Genomic DNA, 20,079 nt, shown 5'->3' with positions numbered 1-20,079 from the left:
CAGGTTTGGCCAAGCTAGCACCTTAGCTGAAGCAGATTCTCCAGTGCTCTTCACTAGGGCTTGTAAAGGTTTTTCTTTTCCTGAGAAAACAACCTTTTGTTTTCTCAGGTTTTGCTTTTTCGCCTTTTCCTAGCTTTTTAAAAAAAAGCAAAAGATGCTGGTGGTTGGCACTCCTGGTTTCCAGGACAGGGTTCGAGTCCCTGTGGCGTCTTTGCTTGAATAACTCTGCTTTAAGGATTCCACACCCCCCCACCCCGCTTTCCTCTTTTCTTCAGGGCCAGCTGTTGGGAGTAATATAGCTTTTGAAGTCGACAGAATCCTGAGTCAGTTTGTATTTACTGGAGACAATGTAACTGCCTTATTTTTTATTTTCAGGTATTTTCCATGCATCTTGTGTTGAGAAGCCTTACAATGAACTGTTTAAAAAATGATTTTTTAATTCTTTAGTGAGGGAGAGAGATGGAGCCCACAACCAGGGCATGTGCCCTGACGGGGGATCGAACCAGCAACCTTTTAGTGCATGGGACGACTGATATACAACCAACTGAACCACACTTATTACGGCTAAAAACTTTATAAAGATTTTATATAAATAAAAATTTAAAAGGTCTTCATTGGTGTGATTCTTTCCTGTCCCTGAGGAGATGGGAGAAATGGGTGTTCTGTGGGGGGCCCACCTTGTTCCTGTTTAACTTGTGGTCTGATAACAAGCAGACATCCCTGTGACACAGCACAATCTTCAAGTGGGGAGGGACCCAGTAACATCCCCAGAAACCACTAGGACCTTGAAGCAGCCGTTGCTGTTCAGTTGGCTGGGAGCTGGTGGGGAGGAAACGGAGGAAGAGGGTTTCCATTGCTTCCAGGCAAGCCTTGAAGAGGCACCTCTGCAGCCAATGAAGAGCATCTGATGTTACCGCTTAGGTCCTGGGCTGGTCACATTGTCATTTGTCAGTTGAGTTGTCAGCGGCCCAAACTGGTCATGTCTCCCCTGTTCTGTGCAACCGTATTTCCTCAGTTGCAAATGAAATACTGAAATAACACATGTGGTTCCCTTGACCACTAAATATCTGAGGCCTCTGCTTCTAATCAGCCTATTCCTTTAACGGTGGGAGAGGCTCCGTCCAGTACAGCCAGCCAGGCCTAGAGAATGGGGACCCAGGACCAAAGATGCTGCACCCTGCGTAGGGATCCTGTGACTCGGCCCGTGGAGGGGCCTCAGTAAATGGCTGGATTCACCGCTGCAAAGGGGTTGCAGACCGATTGGGTCACTTTGCCGAGGCAGCAAGGCTGGAACCCTAGTCAGTTTCCAACACTTCGACTCCTGCTGTTTCTTCAGCGCAGGAATGTCCTCACAGATGACCAATGACCAGCACACTCGGCCTGTGCAGCCCGGGCAGAGGGCCTTGCTCCTCAAGTGGCCCAGGAGGGGCAGAGGGAGGGAGAAGCAGCACTAGGCACCATGGTCTCCCTGGAGCCCTCAGTGGAGGAAGGTCTCCCGTGTCTGCCCAGAGCGGGAGGCTCCCCGAGGCACTGAGACTTACCAGCAGGGAAGTAGGAGGGTGGAGACTTGCTAGGGGCTACTTGGTTTCTTGTGTCGCACAGGCTCACAGTTGGCTGCGACTGGAAATGTAAAGGCACAAAGAGAAAAGCGGGCCGGAAGCCACCTCCACCCTCGGAGCACACACAGAATGGAGGAGGCCAATGTAAAACTTTCCTGAAAGTTATGTCCAAGTCAAGAGTATAGGTCTTGACCACATACACCCCAAGCATGTATGTCTTTTATACAAGTTTCCCTGGATCTCCATCCTGGCAATCCCAGAAGTGCAGGGGTAAACACCTGAATCCAAGTGGTAGCTCCCCCATATCCCAGCCTCCCCGAGGTTCCCCTCAAGCCCCCAGGCCCAGGGCTAGTTGGTATGGACTTGGACAGCAGATTTAAAAAAAAAAATTGTTTTTATTGATTTCAGAAAGGAAGGGAGAGGGTGAAAGAGAGAAACTTCAATGATAAGAGAGAATTATTGATCGGTTGCTTCCTGCACAACCCACACTGGGGATCGAGCCTGCAAACTGGGCATGTGCTCTTGATTGGAATCTGGGACCATTCAGTCTGCAGGAAGATGCTCTATCTACTGAGCAAACTGGCTAGATTTCTGGCTTCAGTAAAGGATTGAGACTAGAAAAGTGAGAGGACGAGGGCGGGGACAGGGTGGGGTGCGGGGAGGCTTCCCACAGGGTCTGGGTAGAAATTGAAATGTGGGAGTGTCTCCCTGGGAAGGGTCGATTTGGAAGCCCAGAATATCTAGGAGACATGGGTGAGATCTTGGCTCCTGGCTCTGACAAGTTGGCAAACTTGGAGTGTCACCTGCCCTCTCCAGGCCTGAGTTTTTTCTCCGGTTAAATTGGGGGTAATGGCCGGCCTTCCCTGTTCAGGTAAGGAAGAGGAGCCACAGACTCAGAATGATGGAACTGAACATAAGTTGGCTTTTGTCGCCATCTAGTGTGCAAACGGAGTACTGCAACACTGTCCTTGGCCTACTTTGTAACACATTCAACATAAAAAAAGTTTTTATTTCCTGGCAGACGTAGCTCAGTGGCTGAGCATTGAACTATGAACCAGGAGGCCACGGTTCCATTCCGGTTAGGGCACATGCCCAGGTTGCAGGCTCGGTCCCCAGTAGGGGGCATTCAGGAGGAATGATGATTTTCATCATTGATGTTTCTCTCTCCCTCTCTCTTCCTCTCTGAAATCAATAAAAATAATTGATTTCAGAGAGAGGAAGGGAGAGGGACAGAAACAATAATGAGAAATAATCATTGATCAGGTGCTTCCTGCATGCCCCCTATTGGGGATCGAGCTTGAACCCTGGGCGGGAATCAAACCGTGACCTCCTGGTTCATGGGTTGAAGCTTAACCACTGAACCACACGGGCTGGGCTCAACATTTTTATTGCTGAGTAATATTCCATTGTACGAATATTATAATTTGAGTTATTTCCAGTTTTTGGCAATTATAAATAAAGTTGCTATAAAACTGGTGTACAAGTGTGTGCAAGCATATGCTTTCCGTTTTCTTGGAATGTTGTAGGTGTATGCATACTTTTAAATAAATTTTCCAACTATTTTCCAGAGTAGTTGTTCCATTTTGCATTCCCATCAACAAGGTCCCAAATTGCTCCTTATTATCACCATCGTTTGGTCATTCTAGTGAATATGTAGTATCTCTTTGTGGCTTTAATTTGCATTTCTCTAATAACTAGCGATGTTGAGCATCTTTTCATGTGTTTACTTGCCACTTATATACCTTTTTTGATAAAGTGTCTATTCAATTTTTTAAAAATCCTCACCTGAGTATATGTTTATTGATTTTTAGAGAGGAAGGAGAGAGAGAGAGAGAGAGAGAGAGAAACATCAAGAGAACATCAACTGATTGCCTTTTTTTTTTTTTTTTTTTGAGTGCCTCATGAGATTGAGGCACTCTTATTATCAAAATTTGAGACTCAGAAGGATTCAGTTGTCTGGTCAAGGGCACATAACTACTAAGTCAACTGGTTGCCTTTTGTGCATGCCCCGACCAGGGATCGAATCCAAAACCTAGGTATGTGCCCGACTGGGAATCAAACCCTCAACCTTTCGGTATAGGGGATGACTCTCCAACCAAGACCCACACTGGCCAAAGCTCTATTCAATTTTTTTGCCAATGTTTTTATGGGGCTTTTATCTTTTTATTGTTGAGTTAAGAGCTTTTTCGTTTACTAGATACGTATGTTTTAAATACATGTGCCTTTCCTTTTGATTTTTTGTAGCTATGTTTTTGAAGAGTAGAAGTTTTATTTTAAGTTTTTAAAGTTTTCCTTTGTTTGTTTGTTAATCCTCACCGAAGATATTTTTCCATTGATTTTTAGAGAGAGTGGAAGGGAGGGAGAGAGATAGAGAGAGAGAAACATCAATGAGAGAGATACACATCAATTGCTTGCCTCCCGCACATGCCCTGACCAGGGCCAGGATCAAGCCTGCAACTGAGGTACGTGCCCTTGAATGGAATCAAACCTGGGACTCTTCAGTCCGAGGGCCAATGCTCTACCCACTGAGCAAAACCAGCTAGGGCAAGTTTCCTTTCTTTCTTTCTTTCTTTCTTTCTTTCTTTCTTTCTTTCTTTCTTTCTTTTCTTTCTCTCTCTCTCTCTCTCTCTCTCTCTTTCTTTCTTTCTTTCTTTCTTTCTTTCTTTCTCTCTTTCTTTCTTTCTTCCTATATATTTTTATTGATTTTAGAGAGGAAGGGAGAGAGAGAGAGAGAAACATCAATGATGAGAAGGAATTATTGATAGGCTGCCTCCCGCACGCCCCTCCCCCCCCCCCCCCAAATGGGGATCAAGCCCACAACCCCGGCATGTGCCCTTGACCAGAATCGAACCTGGGACCCTTCAGTCTGCAGGTTGATGCTCTATCCAAACCAGCTGGGGCAAGTTTTATTTTTTTTAAATTAATTTTTGGAAAGCAGGCAGGACTGAAGGTCTGGAGACCAGGGCATGGAGGGAGTGAAATCCCTAGGACTGAGGGAGAGAAGGGCTTTGAAAAAGGCCCCCCAGATTCTGGTGTCAGGGCCACAGGATGGATATGCCATCCCCAAGACAGAGCAGGGTGGGCAGGAGCAGGTTGGGAGGTTGGGTGGAGGCGGGCAGATGAAAACAATGAGGGGGGTGTTGGACTGTTGAGTTTGAGAGGCCTGTGGGATGTCTGAATGGAGAGGTTTAGCGGGTGATCTGGTTCATAGGCCGACGCTCAACCACTGAGCCACACCAGCCACAGGCTAATTTTTAAGTTGATAAACTTGTAAGGCCTGGGATGATGTTATAAAACCCAAATGGGCCTGGGCAGAAAGATTCCCAGCCCCGCAGCGGAAATCCCACTCCGCCCGGTCCAGCTCAGACGCTCCCGCAGGGAACTGGTGCCTGACGCCCTCTGCTGGCGCCGCCGCCGCGCTGCCTCGCACGCGCTCCCCGGGGGCCCCTCCTTTCCCAGGCCTGTGCCTGGCTTCCTGTCCACGCCCGGAGGCCGCGCTCTGTTCACTCAGCAAAACAGGGAACCCCCCGCCCACGCGGCGCGGGGCGGCCCAGCCACAGACCCCGGGTGCTGCACACTGGCCACAGGAAGCGCGGCTCTGACGAAGTTAGGCCGCCTTTGGACAGTGACTCCTTTTTCACTACAATTACTCGCCTTCCCCGTCCCTTTCTTTCTTTCTTTCTTTTTTTTTTTTTTTTGTACCAAATTCCTTTATTTGAAGGGAGGGTACAAAGGAGACATGAGGGGTGATTTGGTACAAGTCATAGAAAAGGTCAAGGTAACTCCAACATGCAGACGGCTTGGGTGAGCAGGAAGGCACCCGAGGCTCCCGGAAGCAGCCGGGGCTTAGCTGTCGTCACAGCTGCCCAGGGTGTGCTTGTCGAAGAGGCACTCGGCCATGCCAGTTTCAGGGGCCCCCAACCTGCGCAAGTTGGTTACGTGGTCACCCAGTTCTTTGATGGATTTCACCTGCTCATTCAGGTAGCGCGTCTCAAGGAAGTCACACAAGTGAGGGTCGTTCTTGTCAGTGGCCAGTTTGTGCAGGTCCAGCAGCGACCGATTCACACTTTTCTCCAAGTGCAGAGCACACTCCATTGCATTCAGCCCATTCTCCCAGCCGTCACGGTCCGGTTTCTTGATATCCTGGAGGAAGATTCGGCCGCCTCGCTGGTTCTGCAGCTTCATCAGCTCCTCGGCATGTTCCCTCTCCTCGTGAGATTGGGGAAGGAAATACTTGGCAAAGTTCTTCAGAGCCACTCATCGCGGTAAAGTAGTAAGACATGGACAGGTGGACGTAGGAGGCGCACAGCTCCAGGTTGATCTGGCGGTTGATGGCGGCCTCCGAGTCCTGGTGGTAGTTCTGGCGCACCTGCGAGACGGGCGCGGTGGACGTCATGGCGGGCGGCGGCTGCGCGGCGCTGGAGCGGAGGCGGGGGCCGGGGGTGGTCCGGGGTCCGAGGCGCTGGGAGGAGGCGGGAGGCGGGCGGCGGCGGCGGAGCGGAGGAGCCGGGTTTCGTCCAAGCACTGTTGAAGCAGGAAACCTCGGCCGCTCTCCGCGGAGACTGTCCCTTTCTTTCTTATTTATTATCTTTTAAAATATTTTTTAAAAGGGGGGAGAGAGAGAAGCATCGATGAGAGAGAGAGAGAGAGAATCCTTTACCAGCTGCCGTGTGCACGCCCCCTACCCGGGCACGTGCCCTGACTGGGAATTGAACCGGCAACCTTGTGGTGCATGGACGATGCCCAACCACATGAGCCACAGCAGCCAGGGCTATTTGTTGATTATTAACATATTATTGATTGATTAATTGATGTGAAAGAGAGAGAGGGGTGCATTGTCTTGCTCCACATATTTACGCTCATTGGTTGACTCCTGTACGAGCCCTGACCTGGGATCAAACCCGCAACTCTGGCGAACTGGGCGACGACGCTCTAACCCACTGAGATACCCGGCCAGGCTCTCTTTTTCGTTTTAATAAACTTTATTGTATAATGTTTTTAGACTTACAAAAAAGTTGCAAAAATGGTCCAACAAGTTATAATGATTTTTTCCCCTTTTTTTGGTGCCGAAACCCCAGGATGTATGATGATTCTTTCTTTTACTGGGAATCACAGCAATTAGACTTAGGATTACGTTTATTTCAACATTATGGTTGCAGACAGACACTCATACTGGACTCGGCCGATGGTTAGAAGCACCTGGAACAGGCGGAATCACGGGCCACGTCGCTTGAACCGGAAGGGCTTTGCTCTGGAGGCGGTGCTGCCCAGCGGGAGGGTGGCAGGAAGGAGACCGGAAGCAGGCGGGCTACAGGCCAAGGACAGGGTCCAACCCTCACTGAGTGCAGCGGGCTTTGCAAGGTGCGTGGCAGAGTCAGGTGACCAACTGCCTCCCCTAAGGGTCCCTCTGGCGGCTGTGAGGACTGTAGGCTGCAGGGGGCAGAGGTGGGAGTGGGGGGACTAGTGAGGGGCCCAGCCAAGAGGCTGGTGGCCTGGCGTGGGGAGGCGATGGGAGGGTGGAGATTGGGGGGGGGGGGCAGCTGCTTGGAGCCCCTGCATGGGATGTGAGAGGAAGCGGTGAGATGGCCCTGCCTCAGGCCTGGGAGGGTGGAGTTGCCGTTTGCTGCTGGGCGAGCCTGAGCAGGTTTATGGGGATCAAGAGCTCAGTTTGAGGAGCCCGAAGTACACCCCGGTGGAACAGGGGGGCTGGGCTCAGGGAAGGGTGTTTAAAGCCCTGGACGTTATAAGGGGACCAGGCGTGCCACGCCTAGCCAGACCACCTGCCCCACCGAGGCTCAGCTCCAAAGCCCCTGACCGGTGGGTACTGCAGAGTGTGGCCAGGACAGCAGCCTGGAAACCCCGCAGTTCACACTCCAGTGCCCCCCTCCCCCCCCAACCCTCTGCTTCCATCCTTCTTTCTCCACCCTACCCCACCCCTTCTTTTTCTGGCCTCTCCTGAGCCCCCTCCCTGCCCAGGGCCTGCCTGGGACCTGGGGAGATGGCAGAGGTGGGCCAGCACGCCTGGGAAGGAAGATGAAAGGACACAGAGCAGGGAGGGTGCGGGGGGTTCCCACTGCTGCCCTGACCTGGGCCGCCTTCCCCAGAGAAATAATGTTGTCGGGGCAGCGGGGGGGGGGGGGGGGGGCAGAGGACGGGGTGCTGGAAGTCCCAGGTTCCCAGGCGGCCCCCTCGTCGCTGAAATGGGTCCCCTGAGGACCTGATACCCCGGGAACCAGGCATTCCTGGGCCCAGGCAACAGACAGGCAAACAGGTGTTTGGAGCTGGGCCCGCTGCCGCCCAGTGAGCCAGGGTTAGGGAGTTAATGCCGTCCCCTCATCCTTCCACCCACGAGACTGCCCCACCTGCCCTCATGCGGTCGCTCATCCCAATAACACGCAGGCCATCCACAGTCCGTCGGGAAGACAGGTGAAGGGCCTAGCTGGTTTGGATCAGGACCGAAAGGTCACAGGTTCGATTCTGGTCTAGGGCACGGTGCCACAGTTGAGGCTTGATCCCTGTTTCTCTGTCTCTTCCCCTCCCTTCCACTCTCTCCATAAGTCAATGGAAAAATATCCATTGAGGATTAACGACAACAAAAAAAGGGAAGAGATTAATTTTAAAAAGAAAGAAAGACTCATGCGCACAGACGACAGTGTGGTGCTTGCCGGAGGGAAGGAGGGGAGACAGAAGAAGGTAGAGGGCGGGTAAATGGCGATGGAAAGAGACTTGCCTTGGGGTTTTAAACGCACAATACAATATACATATGATGTTGTAGAATTATATACCTGAAACCTGTATAATTTTATTAGCCAGGGTCTCCTCAATAAATTCAATAATTTTTTGTAAAAAAAAAAAAAAAAAGCTGAGGTTTGAACCCGGGCAGTCTGTCTGGCACACGCCCACCACACTCTCAACACACCTTCCCCAGGGGGCGGGCGGGGGCGTGTGCCCACCCAGTGGCAGAGCGGACGTGGCCTGGCACTCGGAGCGTCCTCAGCCCTGGCTGCCGCTCCCGAGGGCGGGCGCCCAGAGTCAGAACAAGGCCCGGGGCTGGGACACGGCGGCGTCCGGGAGGCCGCGGAGCCCACCAGCTGCTTGTTTCACCCCGACGTGATCCACCCTGACTCTGCCCCACACAGTCCGCAGCCTCCTTTCTGCTCCACACGCTCCCGCCCTCTGCCCCGTCCTCTGCTGGCCCCCCCTCCCCCTGCACAGCTCTGCCCTGCCCCACCTCTGCGCTGGCCCAGCCAGGCTCCCTCGGCGACACCCACACCCCCCCACTGTCCCCTCGGTGCTCCCCTCCGCCCGGTCCTCCTCCAGGCTGCCCCTGAGCATGTGCTGACAGATCTGATGGTGCCACCCTCCTGGGCAGCCTTTTTCTTCCAGATGGTCAACCTCCATGGCCGACCCAGGGGCCTTCCTCGGCCTGCCCGTGCCCACCTCCTGGCTTCCCGCCCCCCTCAAACCAGGGGCTCCTTCCAAGTCTCCCCCCAGGAATCACCTGTTGGGGAAGGTTTTTATCTGTAAACAAGTGTTACCAGGGAAGCCAGAAGCAGAGACATCGGCACGGGGTCCTACCCCTCAGTCTGCCGTGGGAGCGCGGGAACTCCTCGGGCTGGGTGATGCTGAAGCTGTGCTTGTGAGGCTGCTGTTTGGCTTTACTCTTTGGATCAGGAGGCGTGTTCTTTAAAACAAACCATCCGTATTGTTTACATACAATACAATTCATGTCTTGTAAGTGTACAGGTTGCTGAGTTCTTATACATGTATGTACCGTGTAACCTCCACCACAGTCAAGATAGTACAGCACCCCTAATTCTAGTCTGTGTCTCTATATGTTTATCCTATGTCAGTACCACACTGTCTTGATTACTACTGCTTTGGAGTAAGTCCTTCAACTCTGTTCTTTTTCTTTCTTTTTTAAAAATAGATTTTATTGATTTTTTTACAGAGAGGATGGGGGAGGGATAGAGAGTTAGAAACATCGATCAGCTGCCTCCTGCACACCCCCTACTGGGGATGTGCCCCAACCAAGGTACATGCCCTTGACCGGAATCGAACCTGGGACCCTTGAGTCCGCAGGCCGACGCTCTATCCACTGAGCCAAACTGGTTAGGGCAACTCTGTTCTTTTTCAAGATTGTTTTGGCTATGCTGAATTCCTTGTAATTCCATGTGAATTTTATTTTAAAAAATTTATTGATTTTAGAGAGAGGAAGTTGTGAGTATGCACAACAGTTTACTCTTGTATTGTTATTTATTAATTACTGTATTATTACTATTAACCTGCTTCTGCTCTCCCCTGTATACTCTGCCCTGTTGGATCTTTTTCACTTCAAGGACTGAGGATTGTGGTGCAGGCCCACCTGGATAATCTTGGATACTCTAACCCCGTGGTTGGCAAACTCATTAGTCACAGAGCCAAATATCAACAGTCCAACGACTGAAATGTCTTTTGAGAGCCGAAAACCGACTTCTGCACATGGGCCACGAAGTTTCAATCGCGCTGTATGTGCGCGCCCGCACATGGTATTTTGTGGAAGAGCCACACTCAAGGGGCCAAAGAGCCGCAGTTTGCCGACCACTGCTCTAACCTTAATCACCCCTTTGTCACATAACATTCACACGTGCTGAGAATTCGAATATGGACGTTGGGGTTCATTATCCTGCCTACCACAACAGGCCAGAGTCAACCTTTTGTTTTTGTGAAAGCCAATCGTATGGAGGCAAAGTAACTTTACCTTAAAGTCATTCTCATGTTTGTGCAGACATGGAAATGTTTTCTTTAACTCTGAATATTTAGATTTCAGCTGAAGCACGATTCACATACTTTCTAAAATGACATCTGGTTAACTGCCACACGAGCTCCACCGTTGTTTAATAGCAGTTCCTCTGTTTCATGACTTAAATCTTTTTAAAAATATATATTTTTATTAATTTTTTACAGAGAGGAAGGGAGAGGGATAGAGAGTTAGAAACATCGATGAGAGAGAAACATCGATCAGCTGCCTCCTGCACACCTCCTACTGGGGATGTGCCCGCAACCAAGGTACATGTCCTTGACGGGAATCGAACCTGGGACCCCTCAGTCCGCAGGCCGACGCTCTATCCTCTGAGCCAAACCGGTCAGGGCTTGACTTAAATCTTTTAAGATAAGTGAAAGGACACAAATGACAGTTTTTCATAAGGTGGGTTGTCCAGAACCAGAGCGTGGGCCATTAGCAAGTCGCTCTTGGGAGCATGCAGTGTGTTGAGCACATATTTCCCCTGAAGTCTTGAACTCTGTTAGCTTCAAAGTTTCTATTGTTTGGGAGGAAAAGGTCCCACCACAGGCAAAAGACAGCTGGAGGGAGGACTTTCCAAAAGATACATACATACATACTACACACACACATTTATTGTGTGTATAAGTAAATATGTATACATACATGTATGTGTGTTAGTATACATATACCTATATATCCTTTATTGTTTATAAAAGTAATTTACTCTCATTACATCAGATATAAATATGATGCTGAACTGTATGAAATTGCCAGTTATTTCACTATTTTTAACTCCAAACACAGCAATTTCATACTGTCCAACCTAATATGATAGCAGGGATCCCCGGGTTCTGGAGGGAACCACTGGCATTTGGCGTGTCTTCCTCCAGGCGGGAGAGGATGCCTGTGCACGTTCATGGTTAGTGGAGTTATTACCGTGGGGATGGAACACGGCTTATTTTGCAACCTGTCTTCTTTTTAAAAAAAGAGATTTTTTTATCGATTTCAGAGAGGAAGAGAGCTGCCTCCTGCACACTGGGATCGAGCCCACAACCCAGTCTGTGCCCTGACCAGGAATCGAACCTGTGACCTCCTGGTTCATAGCCCAATGCTCAACCACTGAGCCACCACAGCTGGGCGCAGGCAGCTTCCTAAATGCTTTGTAGAGCACAGCAAATCCTGGCCCTGGTAGCGCTGCTTCCCTCTGGGGCCTGGTTCCGTCCGCAGTGGCTCTCAGCTCTGAGTTCTCTGTGAAATGGATCTGGGTCCTTGAAGTATTTTCCCTTTGCCAGCTGGCACGATGTTCCGTTTTGCCAGTAGAGGGCGCGGACAGCGTTTCTTGAGGAAGAGGTTTTGCGTCTGCTTTTGAGGGGCTCCTCTCAGCTCCAGCAGGGGGCAGCTACCAGCAGGACCCACCGCACCCTGGGAGGAGTGGAGGGTCTCTTCTCAGCACCCTAAAGGACAGCTTTCAGCAAGTTCCGTGGGGCCAGCAGGCAGGTATCAATCTCCTGGGCAGACAGGGGCGAGATGTTGTTGTTATACTTTTATTGATTTCAGAGAGAAGGAGATAGAAACATCAATGATGAGAGAGAATCATTGATTCGCTGCCTCCTGTATGCCCCCCACTGGGGATCCAGCCCGCAAACCAGGCATGTGCCCTTGACCAGAATCGAACCTGGGACCTTTCAGTTCGTAGGCCGACGCTCTATCCACTGAGCCAAACCAGTTAGGGCATCTCTTTACTTCTTTCTAGACAATCCCTTGTTACTCCAGTCTCCTGTTATCGTTAATAATTCTTTAAATTAAAAATAAATGTTTTTATTGATTTTAGAGAGAGAGAGGAAGCGAGAGGGATAGAGAGATAGAAACATCAATCAGCTGCCTCCTGAACCTATTGGGCATCCAGCCTACAACCCGGGCCTGTGCCCTGACTGGGAATCGAACCGGTGAACTCTTGGTTCATGGGTCGATGCTCAACCACTGAGCCACGCCAGTTGGGCAATAATTCTTTATATTAGACTTCCCATGCCCAAGTTACTTTGTGGTTTCTCAGATTGAAACAGAGCCCGCATATTGTTAGGAGGATCAGGAGTGATGATGCAGGGAGAGTGGGAAGGCAGCTGTGATGTGGCGATCATGAGCACGCCCCCCTCGGGGCCTCAGGGCAGCCTCTCTTGCTAACTGTTGCTGTGGTTCCACCCACAGTGGAGCGAGTGAGTTTCCAACCGCTGCACTGCCGGTGGGCATTTGGATTATCCCCTTTCCCATTATTACAAGCAGTCCTGGGATCCACACGAGGGCTGTCATTTATCGATCACTCACCATGTGCTAAACACTGAAGCCCTCACACACGTGAACTCACGCATCCTCAGCATACAGGAAACATGCCTCCTGTATTGGTTTCCTATGGCTACTGTAACTAATTACCACAAGTTCAGTGGCTTAAAACGGTTCTGGATGCCAGAGTCCAAACGCCGGAGACACCAGGGCTGTGTCCCTTCTGAGGGCTGCAGAGAAGATGGTTTCCGTTTCTTTTTCCAGCTTCTAGAGGCCACCAGCATTCCTTGGCTCATGGCCCCTTCCTCCCATCACTCCACCTTCTTGTTCCCATGTATGTCTCCTAGGCTTCTGCCTTATGACCTGCATAATCCAGCATCATCTCCCCCTCTCTAGACCCTTAACTTAATCAGAACAGCAAAGTCCCTTTTCCCTTTGACTGTGTAAGGTAACACAATCCACAGCTCCCAGGGATGAAGAGGTGGACATCTTTGAGTGGACATTATTCAGACAACCACACCTACAGAGCAGATACGATTATTCCACCCATTTTATAGGTGAGAAAACTGAGGTTCAAAGAGAGAAAGTAACTTGGCCAAGGTTGAGCAATTCATAAACAGCTGAGCTGGGATACCTGCAAGTCTGGCTCTGTAATCCAACTATGGAACTTAGTTTGAATCTTTGCATACTTGAATGAGGGTTTGTGCAGGACACATCTCTAGAAGTGGAATTCCAGAGCAAAGTGTTAACCAGGTATTGCACACTTGTCCTTCACTACAGCTGTGCTAGTTGCTTCTGCCAGAGCGCCTGCAGTCCCGAATTCCTCCTCATTCAACTCTCGTGCTGTGAGGGCAGAATGCTACTTGCATACACAAAACTAAAGGATTTTACAACTTCTTATCAATTTAGTAAATGAAAATGTTTCTCTCATGAAAGGAGAGGAGTATCACTGATCTCTGCATCCCTTCTGGTCTGTCGACTTCCTCTTCATCTGTCTCCCCATCTCTCCTCTGCGCCTCGGTTTCCCCTTCCTGTCCCTTCCATCCTTGTAGTAAGGCTGGGAAGTGGACTCTGTTACCACCACATTTCAGACGATAGGACACAGAGGATTGGAGACTTTGGGTGACCTCCAGCGCCACGCAGCTGGTGCCTGGCCCTGCCGGGTGAGCGGGCGCCCGGCGCCCTCCGACCTAGCCCCGCCCACATGTCAAGCCCCCGACACGCCCCCGCTCCACACCCTCTGCTCCGCCCCGGCCCCGCCCCCAAGGTCCCTCCGGCCCGCCCCTGACCCCGCCCCCGCACGGCTTCCCCGCCCCGCCCAAGTGCTCCGCCCCCTGTTAGTCCCTCTGCCCCGCCCACGTGCCCCGCCCCCGCACGGCTTCCCCGCCCCGCCCCAGTGCTCCGCCCCCTGTTAGTCCCTCTGCCCCGCCCACGTGCCCCGCCCCCCGCAGCCTCTCTGTCCCGCCCCCCGGCACAGGCCCCGCCCCCGCCCGCACAGGCCCCGCCCCGCCCCGGCTCGGGCTGCCGAGGACCCGGAGTAGAGGCGCCCGAGCCCGCGGCGGCGGGGACGATGTGGTTCTTTGTCCGGGACCCGGTCCGGGATTTCCCGTTCGAGCTCAGCCCGGAACCTGCCGAGGGCAGCCCGCCGGGGCCCTGGGCCCTGCACCGCGGCCGCAAGAAGGTGAGCGCGGCCCCGCGCTCCGCAGGCCGCGGCGGACCTCGGTCTCGCCTAGTCAGCGCCGCCGGCCCGCCGCGTCGCGTCCCGCCTGACGTGGCTGCGGAGCCGCCGGGACAACGGGCCGCGGGAGGGGGACGGGCAGTGCCGACGTGGCGGGAGGAAGGACCGAGGACTGACAGGCGGACGGAACCGGGGTCACTTGGTCCCGGCTCCGTGTCTAAGGACTGACCTGGGGAGAGACCTGGCCGGCGGTTCCCTTCGGCCGCTCTGGGGGCCGCCTGGGAGCCGAGTGGTCAGCGCGGCCCGGCCCACACCCTGAGGCCCCTGTGCCCTCCCCCAGGCCACAGGCAGCCCGGTGTCCATCTTCGTGTACGACGTGAAGCCTGGCGCCGAAGAGCAGACCCAGGTGGCCAAAGCTGCCTTCAAGCGCCTCAAAACGCTCCGGCACCCCAACATTCTGGCCTACATCGATGGGCTGGAGGTACTTGCTGCCCCATCTCTGCCCCTCCTTCCGTCTCAGCACCCGGGATTTGATCCCCATTTTCCATCTCCCTCCCTGTCCTGTCTCTCCCCTCTCCTGCGCTAATATCCCCGTGTCCCCTCTCAGACAGACAAATGCCTCCACGTAGTGACAGAGGCCGTGACTCCGCTGGGCGTGTACCTCAAGACCCGAGCAGAGGCTGGTGGCCCCAAGGAGCTGGAGCTGAGCTGGGGGCTGCACCAGATTGTGGTGAGGTGGGGGCACGGCCATGGGAGCAGGGGTGGGGGCTGCAGGTACTGGGCTGTAATGGCTCCTTCTGCCCCCAGAAAGCCCTCAGCTTCCTGGTCAACGACTGCAGCCTCATCCACAACAACGTCTGCATGGCCGCTGTGTTTGTGGACCGCGCCGGCGAGTGGAAGCTCGGGGGCCTGGACTACATGTACTCGGCCCAGGGCAATGGCGGGGCACCCCCCTGCAAGGGGATCCCCGAGCTTGAGCAGTATGACCCTCCGGAGTTGGCTGATAGCAGTGGCAGAGCCGCCAGAGAGAAGTGGTGGGTGCCCCACGCTGCTCTGTTCTGGAAGTCCCTGCCGCCTCGGGACCCCCAGACTGGCTGGCATGCACTCCCCTGGCCCGTGCTGCCCTCGGGGGTGGGGAGGGTGGGAGGTGGGGGCAAGAGAGACACAGGCTTTGGGGTTAGGCAGTTCTGAATTCCAAAGCTGTGTGCCCTGAGACAGATGCACACAAAAAATGAGGCTTGTTTCTCTGAGCCTCATTTTAAAAATCTGTCAAATGGGCTAATGAGACCTGCTTATTGGGGCTGATCGGGGAGGATCCGCTGAGGGACACAGCCCAGGGTCTGCCATGCAGTGTGTGCCTGGTGCCCAAGGCAGTTGGAGGCCGGTGCTAGCAGGTGGCAGGGCCTTCAGCAGCTCTGGTCACTGTCTCAGGTCAGCCGACATGTGGCGCTTGGGCTGCCTCATCTGGGAAGTCTTCAACGGGCCCCTCCCTCGGGCCGCTGCCCTGCGCAACCCCGGGAAGGTGAGTGTCTGTCTGGTCCTCCCCACCCCCTCCCTGCCAGCCAGCCAGCCCTGCCTGACACTGACCTGCTCCCACAGATCCCCAAATCGCTGGTGCCCCATTATTGCGAGCTGGTTGGAGCCAACCCCAAGATGCGTCCCAACCCTGCCCGCTTCCTGCAGAACTGCCGGGCGCCTGGGGGGTTTATGAACAACCGCTTTGTGGAGACCAACCTGTTCCTGGAAGAGATTCAGGTGAGCACCCCCACCCTGGGCTTTGGGCCTGCATTCCTCACCCCGTCCCCTCCCCACTTTGCAGGCTCCCTCATAATTAGATCTTTGGAGACCACAATGGGCTGTGCAGCTGGTCTCTGAGTTCAAACCCTGGCTGCTGCTCTCATTTGTTGTGTGATCTCCCTTGGCTAAAGCTCAGTCCTAATAACAGTACCTTCTAGAAGGGTGTGGTGAGGATTCAGTGAGTGTAAGGTGCATAGTATGGTGCCTGGCACACAGTAGGTGCATAGTGACTGTTCCTAGCCCTTAACTCCACTCGTACCTGCTGGCTCTGTCCCTGATGGGTGCCGCGCCTGTGCTGGGCTGCAGTGTGGGCAGGAGGTGGAGGAAGGAGTCAGACTGAGATCCCGGCTCTCAGGTCCCTCCTTGGGAACTCTGGCTGGAGAAGAGGGACAGGAAACACACATGAGGAAGCCTGTGTTCCCTGGGAGGGATGAGCGCCAGGGAGGAGAACAGCAGGGCAGGTGCTCAGGGAAGGGCTCTCCCAGGGGATGGTTGAAGTGAGACCTGAAGTGTGTGAACGCAGGGTGGGATGGTAACTGGGGAAGAGCATTCCAGGCAGAGGGAACAGCAAATGGAAAGTGGTGAGCAGGGAGCCTTCGGCTTAACCTCTTTGAACCTCAGTTTCTTTGTCTGATGGGGGTGGCAGTACTGTCTGCTGGCCCATAGCGTTGTCAGGAATGAAGGCGAGAGGCTGTGCTCTGGACAGCTGCTCTGACCGCTGTGTGGGGGCACAGAGGTGCCTGAGAAGCTGGAGTGGGGAGGCGTGGCCAGCACTTTCACCGGCCTGATGGGGGATGGAGGCCCTGAGCTGCACGTTGAAGAGGCGCTGGAAACACTGAGTCCTGTGCCTCCTGGGCAGCGTGGGGCAGCAGGAACTGTTACATGGAGTTCTTCTCACATGGCTGGCTCTGCTGGGCTGCCCTTCTCCTTGGAATGGACTCCAGAGGAAAGGGCTGTTTCCGGCCAGTAGAAGGCGGTGGCAGTGTCCAGGTGGCGGACGGTGGGGAGAGCCCCGCCGTGACCGGATGTGCCACCTTGCATGTGGTTTGGCCTTTCTCGGGGCCTTGGCTCCCCCAGAACCCTGCTGTCAGAGCACCAAGCCTGCCTCCCAAGCTGGTCGAGCCCCTCGAGAGCCAATCAGGTCCTCCTCATCCCCACCGAGACCACCTCTCCTGGGCTCGGCAGTGGCTGTGGGGGGAGGGTCCAGCAGGAGCACGGGAACCTTGCAGTCATGCAGGACTGGGTTCGAGTCTTGGCAGCTGACCTTGAGCCTTAGCCTCCTCGTTTGTGAATGGAATGACAGCACCGGGTGCAGCACAACCGGGGTCCCAGGCTGTTGAGTCAAACCCTCCCCTGACGGATTCTTAGCGTGTGACTTTGGACAAGCTCCTTTCCCGCTCTGTGCTTCAGCTTCCTTGTTCGATTTTAAAAAAAATTTGAGGGGTAGGGGGATTAATGCCTTGGCTGGTGTGGCTCAGTGGTAGAATGTTGACCCATGTACCAAAGAGTTGCAGGTTCGATCCCCAGCCTGGTCGGGGCACATGCAGGAGGTAACCAATCGATGTGTCTCTCTCACATTGATGTTTCTCTCCCCCTCCCACCTTCCCTTTCACTCTCTCTAAAAATCAGTGGAAAAAAAACATCCCTCAGGTGAAGATTAACAAAAGTAAATAAATGAAAAAATAAAATTTTGACTTAAAAATATTTTTATTGATTTGAGAGAGACATTGATCAGTTGCCTCCCATATGCACCTTGACCAGGGATCGAACCTGTAACCTGGGTATGTGCTCTGATCAGGAATTGAACCTTGACCTTCTGGTGCATGGAACAACACTCAGCCAACTGAGCCACACTGGACAGGGTGCTTCCTTGTTGGATTAAATGTGGATTATGTTGGTAGCTTTATAAAGTTGTGAGGAGGATTATTTCATCTGTGTAAAGGTTTTAGTATATAACCCTGCCTGGCATGTAGTCTGTCCTCAAGAAATACGAGTTGTGGATATTATGGCCTCTGAGGGGTTAGGACTAAAGGAAACTCAGTTGACAGCCTGGCTCCTGGGGCTCAGTGAGTGGAAGGACCAGGTCTGGGGGTAAACTAAGCCCTGTCTTCCCACGTGTGGGATCGCAGCTGTGCCCAACCCAACCAGGGTCAGGGGAATGGGGTAAGCCTCTTCACCTCTCTGAGTCTCAGTTTCCTCATCTGTGTGATGGGGTTAGTGGTACATTTTGGGTTGTTGTGAGTAGAGGCAACACTGATAGAGGGCCCGATCCCCACAGTGGCTGCTTTTCTAGCAACAGGTCAGGTGGCAGTGATGAGAATGACTGATTCTCGGATGTGCCAGGCACTGTGCTGGCAGTTGTGGCATTTTCTGGTTGAATCCTCAGAACAACCCTGGGAGGTGGTATAGTTATTTTCCCATTTTACAGACGCAGGAACCTTGCCCAAGGTCACATGCTGATAAATGGGAGACCTGGGATTTGAACCCAGGCAGTTGGACTCACAAGCTTAAGTTCTTCAGGCTGGGGTGACCCCCTGTCCTTGCCTGTGCCTGGGGGGGGGCCATGACCAGGCTGCTTTCTTCCTCCTGCATCCTGTCCTGTCCTCACTCCTGCAGATCAAAGAGCCGGCTGAGAAGCAAAAGTTCTTCCAAGAGCTGAGCAAGAGCCTAGACTCGTTCCCCGAGGATTTCTGCCGGCACAAGGTGCTGCCCCAGCTGCTGACTGCCTTCGAGTTTGGGAATGCGGGGGCTGTGGTCCTCACCCCCCTCTTCAAGGTGAGCGGGTCAGGGGCCTCAGTGAGGGGGGACCGCAAGGCTAAAAGCTCAGGGACTGTGGGCCAAAGGCTGGCTAGTGGGTCAGAACCACAAAAGAGAAGGCCCCATTGTGGGGGCCGGCCTGGGGGCCGTTCTAGGGACGGGCAGGCGCCAAGCCCAAATGAGGAGCTGGTTAGGGCAGGCCCAAGCCCATATGAGGAGTGGCTTCCTGCCGGCCAATGTCAGGGAGGCTGAGGGGACTATTGGCCTTTGGGGAGGGGAAACCCTGTGCCTCCAACATTCGTTCTCCAAAGACCCCTTGCTTCAGAGCCCTCAGTCCTTCCTCCATGTCACCAAGACAGTTCTCCTATCTGACCTGTGATCCCATCCTGGTTCCCACCTCACTCCATCCTCCCTCGTGACCACGTGATCTCCTTCTGTGGGCTAGGTCCTCATCCCCTTCCTCAGACCCCAGTCTGCCCTTAACTGGGCACCTGCCTTTTCCTGTTCTGCCCAGAACCCTTTCTCCTGAACGGACTTGGCGTGCAGGAAGTAGGGAAGACAGCGAGCAAGTCCTGTATCACTGGGAACCCCCAGAAGTTGCAGGCAGAGTTGTGTGTGCATTTGGCTTGTAGGTACCTGAGGATGGGGAGGGGCACCGCACTTCCGTCAGCCTCCTGAGAGCTGACCCAGAAAGGTCAAGGGCAGGGCTGACTGAAATGGAACAGGGCAGAGTGGCTGCTGAGGACGTGACTGCCCCCCGCCCCCCGCCATCACTCCGTTCCCACCCTGGGAGAGCAGCAGGAGTGACATAAGCCTCGTGACAGCTCCCGTTCTGTGGCTGCAGCTGAGCCCTTCTGCTCCTTCCCTCAGGTGGGCAAGTTCCTCAGTGCTGAGGAGTATCAGCAGAAGATCATCCCTGTCGTGGTCAAGATGTTCTCGTCCACTGATCGGGCCATGCGCATCCGCCTCCTACAGCAGGTAGCCCCGCCAGCCCCTTCCCCTCTACCCAGACGCCACCTAGGTTGCTGGGGAGGCCCCTGCCTCACCACCAGCCGCAGGCAGGTGACTGGAGGCCCTGCCCTGGCACCCTAGAAACCCCTTCCCAAACATACATGCAGGTAAGGGACCAGTGAGGCTGTGCTCTCTGGAGTCGAGGTCATCACAGGGCTCATTGGCAGCTCTGGGACTGCCCCCGGCCCTGGCTGCAGGGCTCAAACACTCCCACCTCCAGCGTCTGTTCAGTAGAC

At 53.6% G+C, this 20,079-nt stretch overlaps 1 protein-coding gene, 1 long non-coding RNA gene, 1 other non-coding gene and 1 pseudogene across 3 annotated transcripts in view; 2 read left to right on the top strand and 2 right to left on the bottom strand.

Annotated features, from left to right (window-relative positions):
• Positions 1 to 390, top strand: part of LOC114233544 (uncharacterized) — a 33,569-nt gene extending 33,179 nt beyond the window's left edge. Inside the window, exon 7 of the long non-coding RNA XR_008557874.1 lies at positions 376 to 390. This is a non-coding gene — a long non-coding RNA (uncharacterized LOC114233544). The remainder of the gene's footprint in view (positions 1 to 375) is intronic.
• A 4,948-nt stretch (positions 391 to 5,338) lies between these two features.
• Positions 5,339 to 5,985, bottom strand: LOC129151065 (ferritin heavy chain-like; annotated as a pseudogene).
• Positions 5,986 to 11,385: 5,400 nt separating this feature from the next.
• On the bottom strand, positions 11,386 to 11,462 carry TRNAH-AUG (transfer RNA histidin (anticodon AUG)). Its single transcript has one exon. It is a non-coding gene; the product is annotated as a tRNA-His (tRNA).
• Positions 11,463 to 14,109: 2,647 nt separating this feature from the next.
• The window catches only part of SCYL1 (SCY1 like pseudokinase 1), a 12,171-nt gene continuing 6,201 nt past the window's right edge, over positions 14,110 to 20,079 (top strand). The window contains exons 1-8 of the mRNA XM_008146959.3: positions 14,110 to 14,281; positions 14,619 to 14,759; positions 14,886 to 15,008; positions 15,086 to 15,312; positions 15,710 to 15,800; positions 15,878 to 16,033; positions 18,692 to 18,850; positions 19,703 to 19,810. Of these exons, the coding sequence (XP_008145181.2) occupies positions 14,171 to 14,281; positions 14,619 to 14,759; positions 14,886 to 15,008; positions 15,086 to 15,312; positions 15,710 to 15,800; positions 15,878 to 16,033; positions 18,692 to 18,850; positions 19,703 to 19,810 (1,116 nt within the window). The 5' untranslated portion in view covers positions 14,110 to 14,170. The remainder of the gene's footprint in view (positions 14,282 to 14,618; positions 14,760 to 14,885; positions 15,009 to 15,085; positions 15,313 to 15,709; positions 15,801 to 15,877; positions 16,034 to 18,691; positions 18,851 to 19,702; positions 19,811 to 20,079) is intronic.

The sequence above is a fragment of the Eptesicus fuscus genome, chromosome 13, assembly GCF_027574615.1.
Source record: "Eptesicus fuscus isolate TK198812 chromosome 13, DD_ASM_mEF_20220401, whole genome shotgun sequence".
NCBI classification, from domain to species: Eukaryota; Metazoa; Chordata; class Mammalia; order Chiroptera; family Vespertilionidae; genus Eptesicus; species Eptesicus fuscus.
The sequence above is the reverse complement of the archived record's forward strand: the minus strand, read 5'-3'. Positions and strand labels throughout refer to the sequence as shown.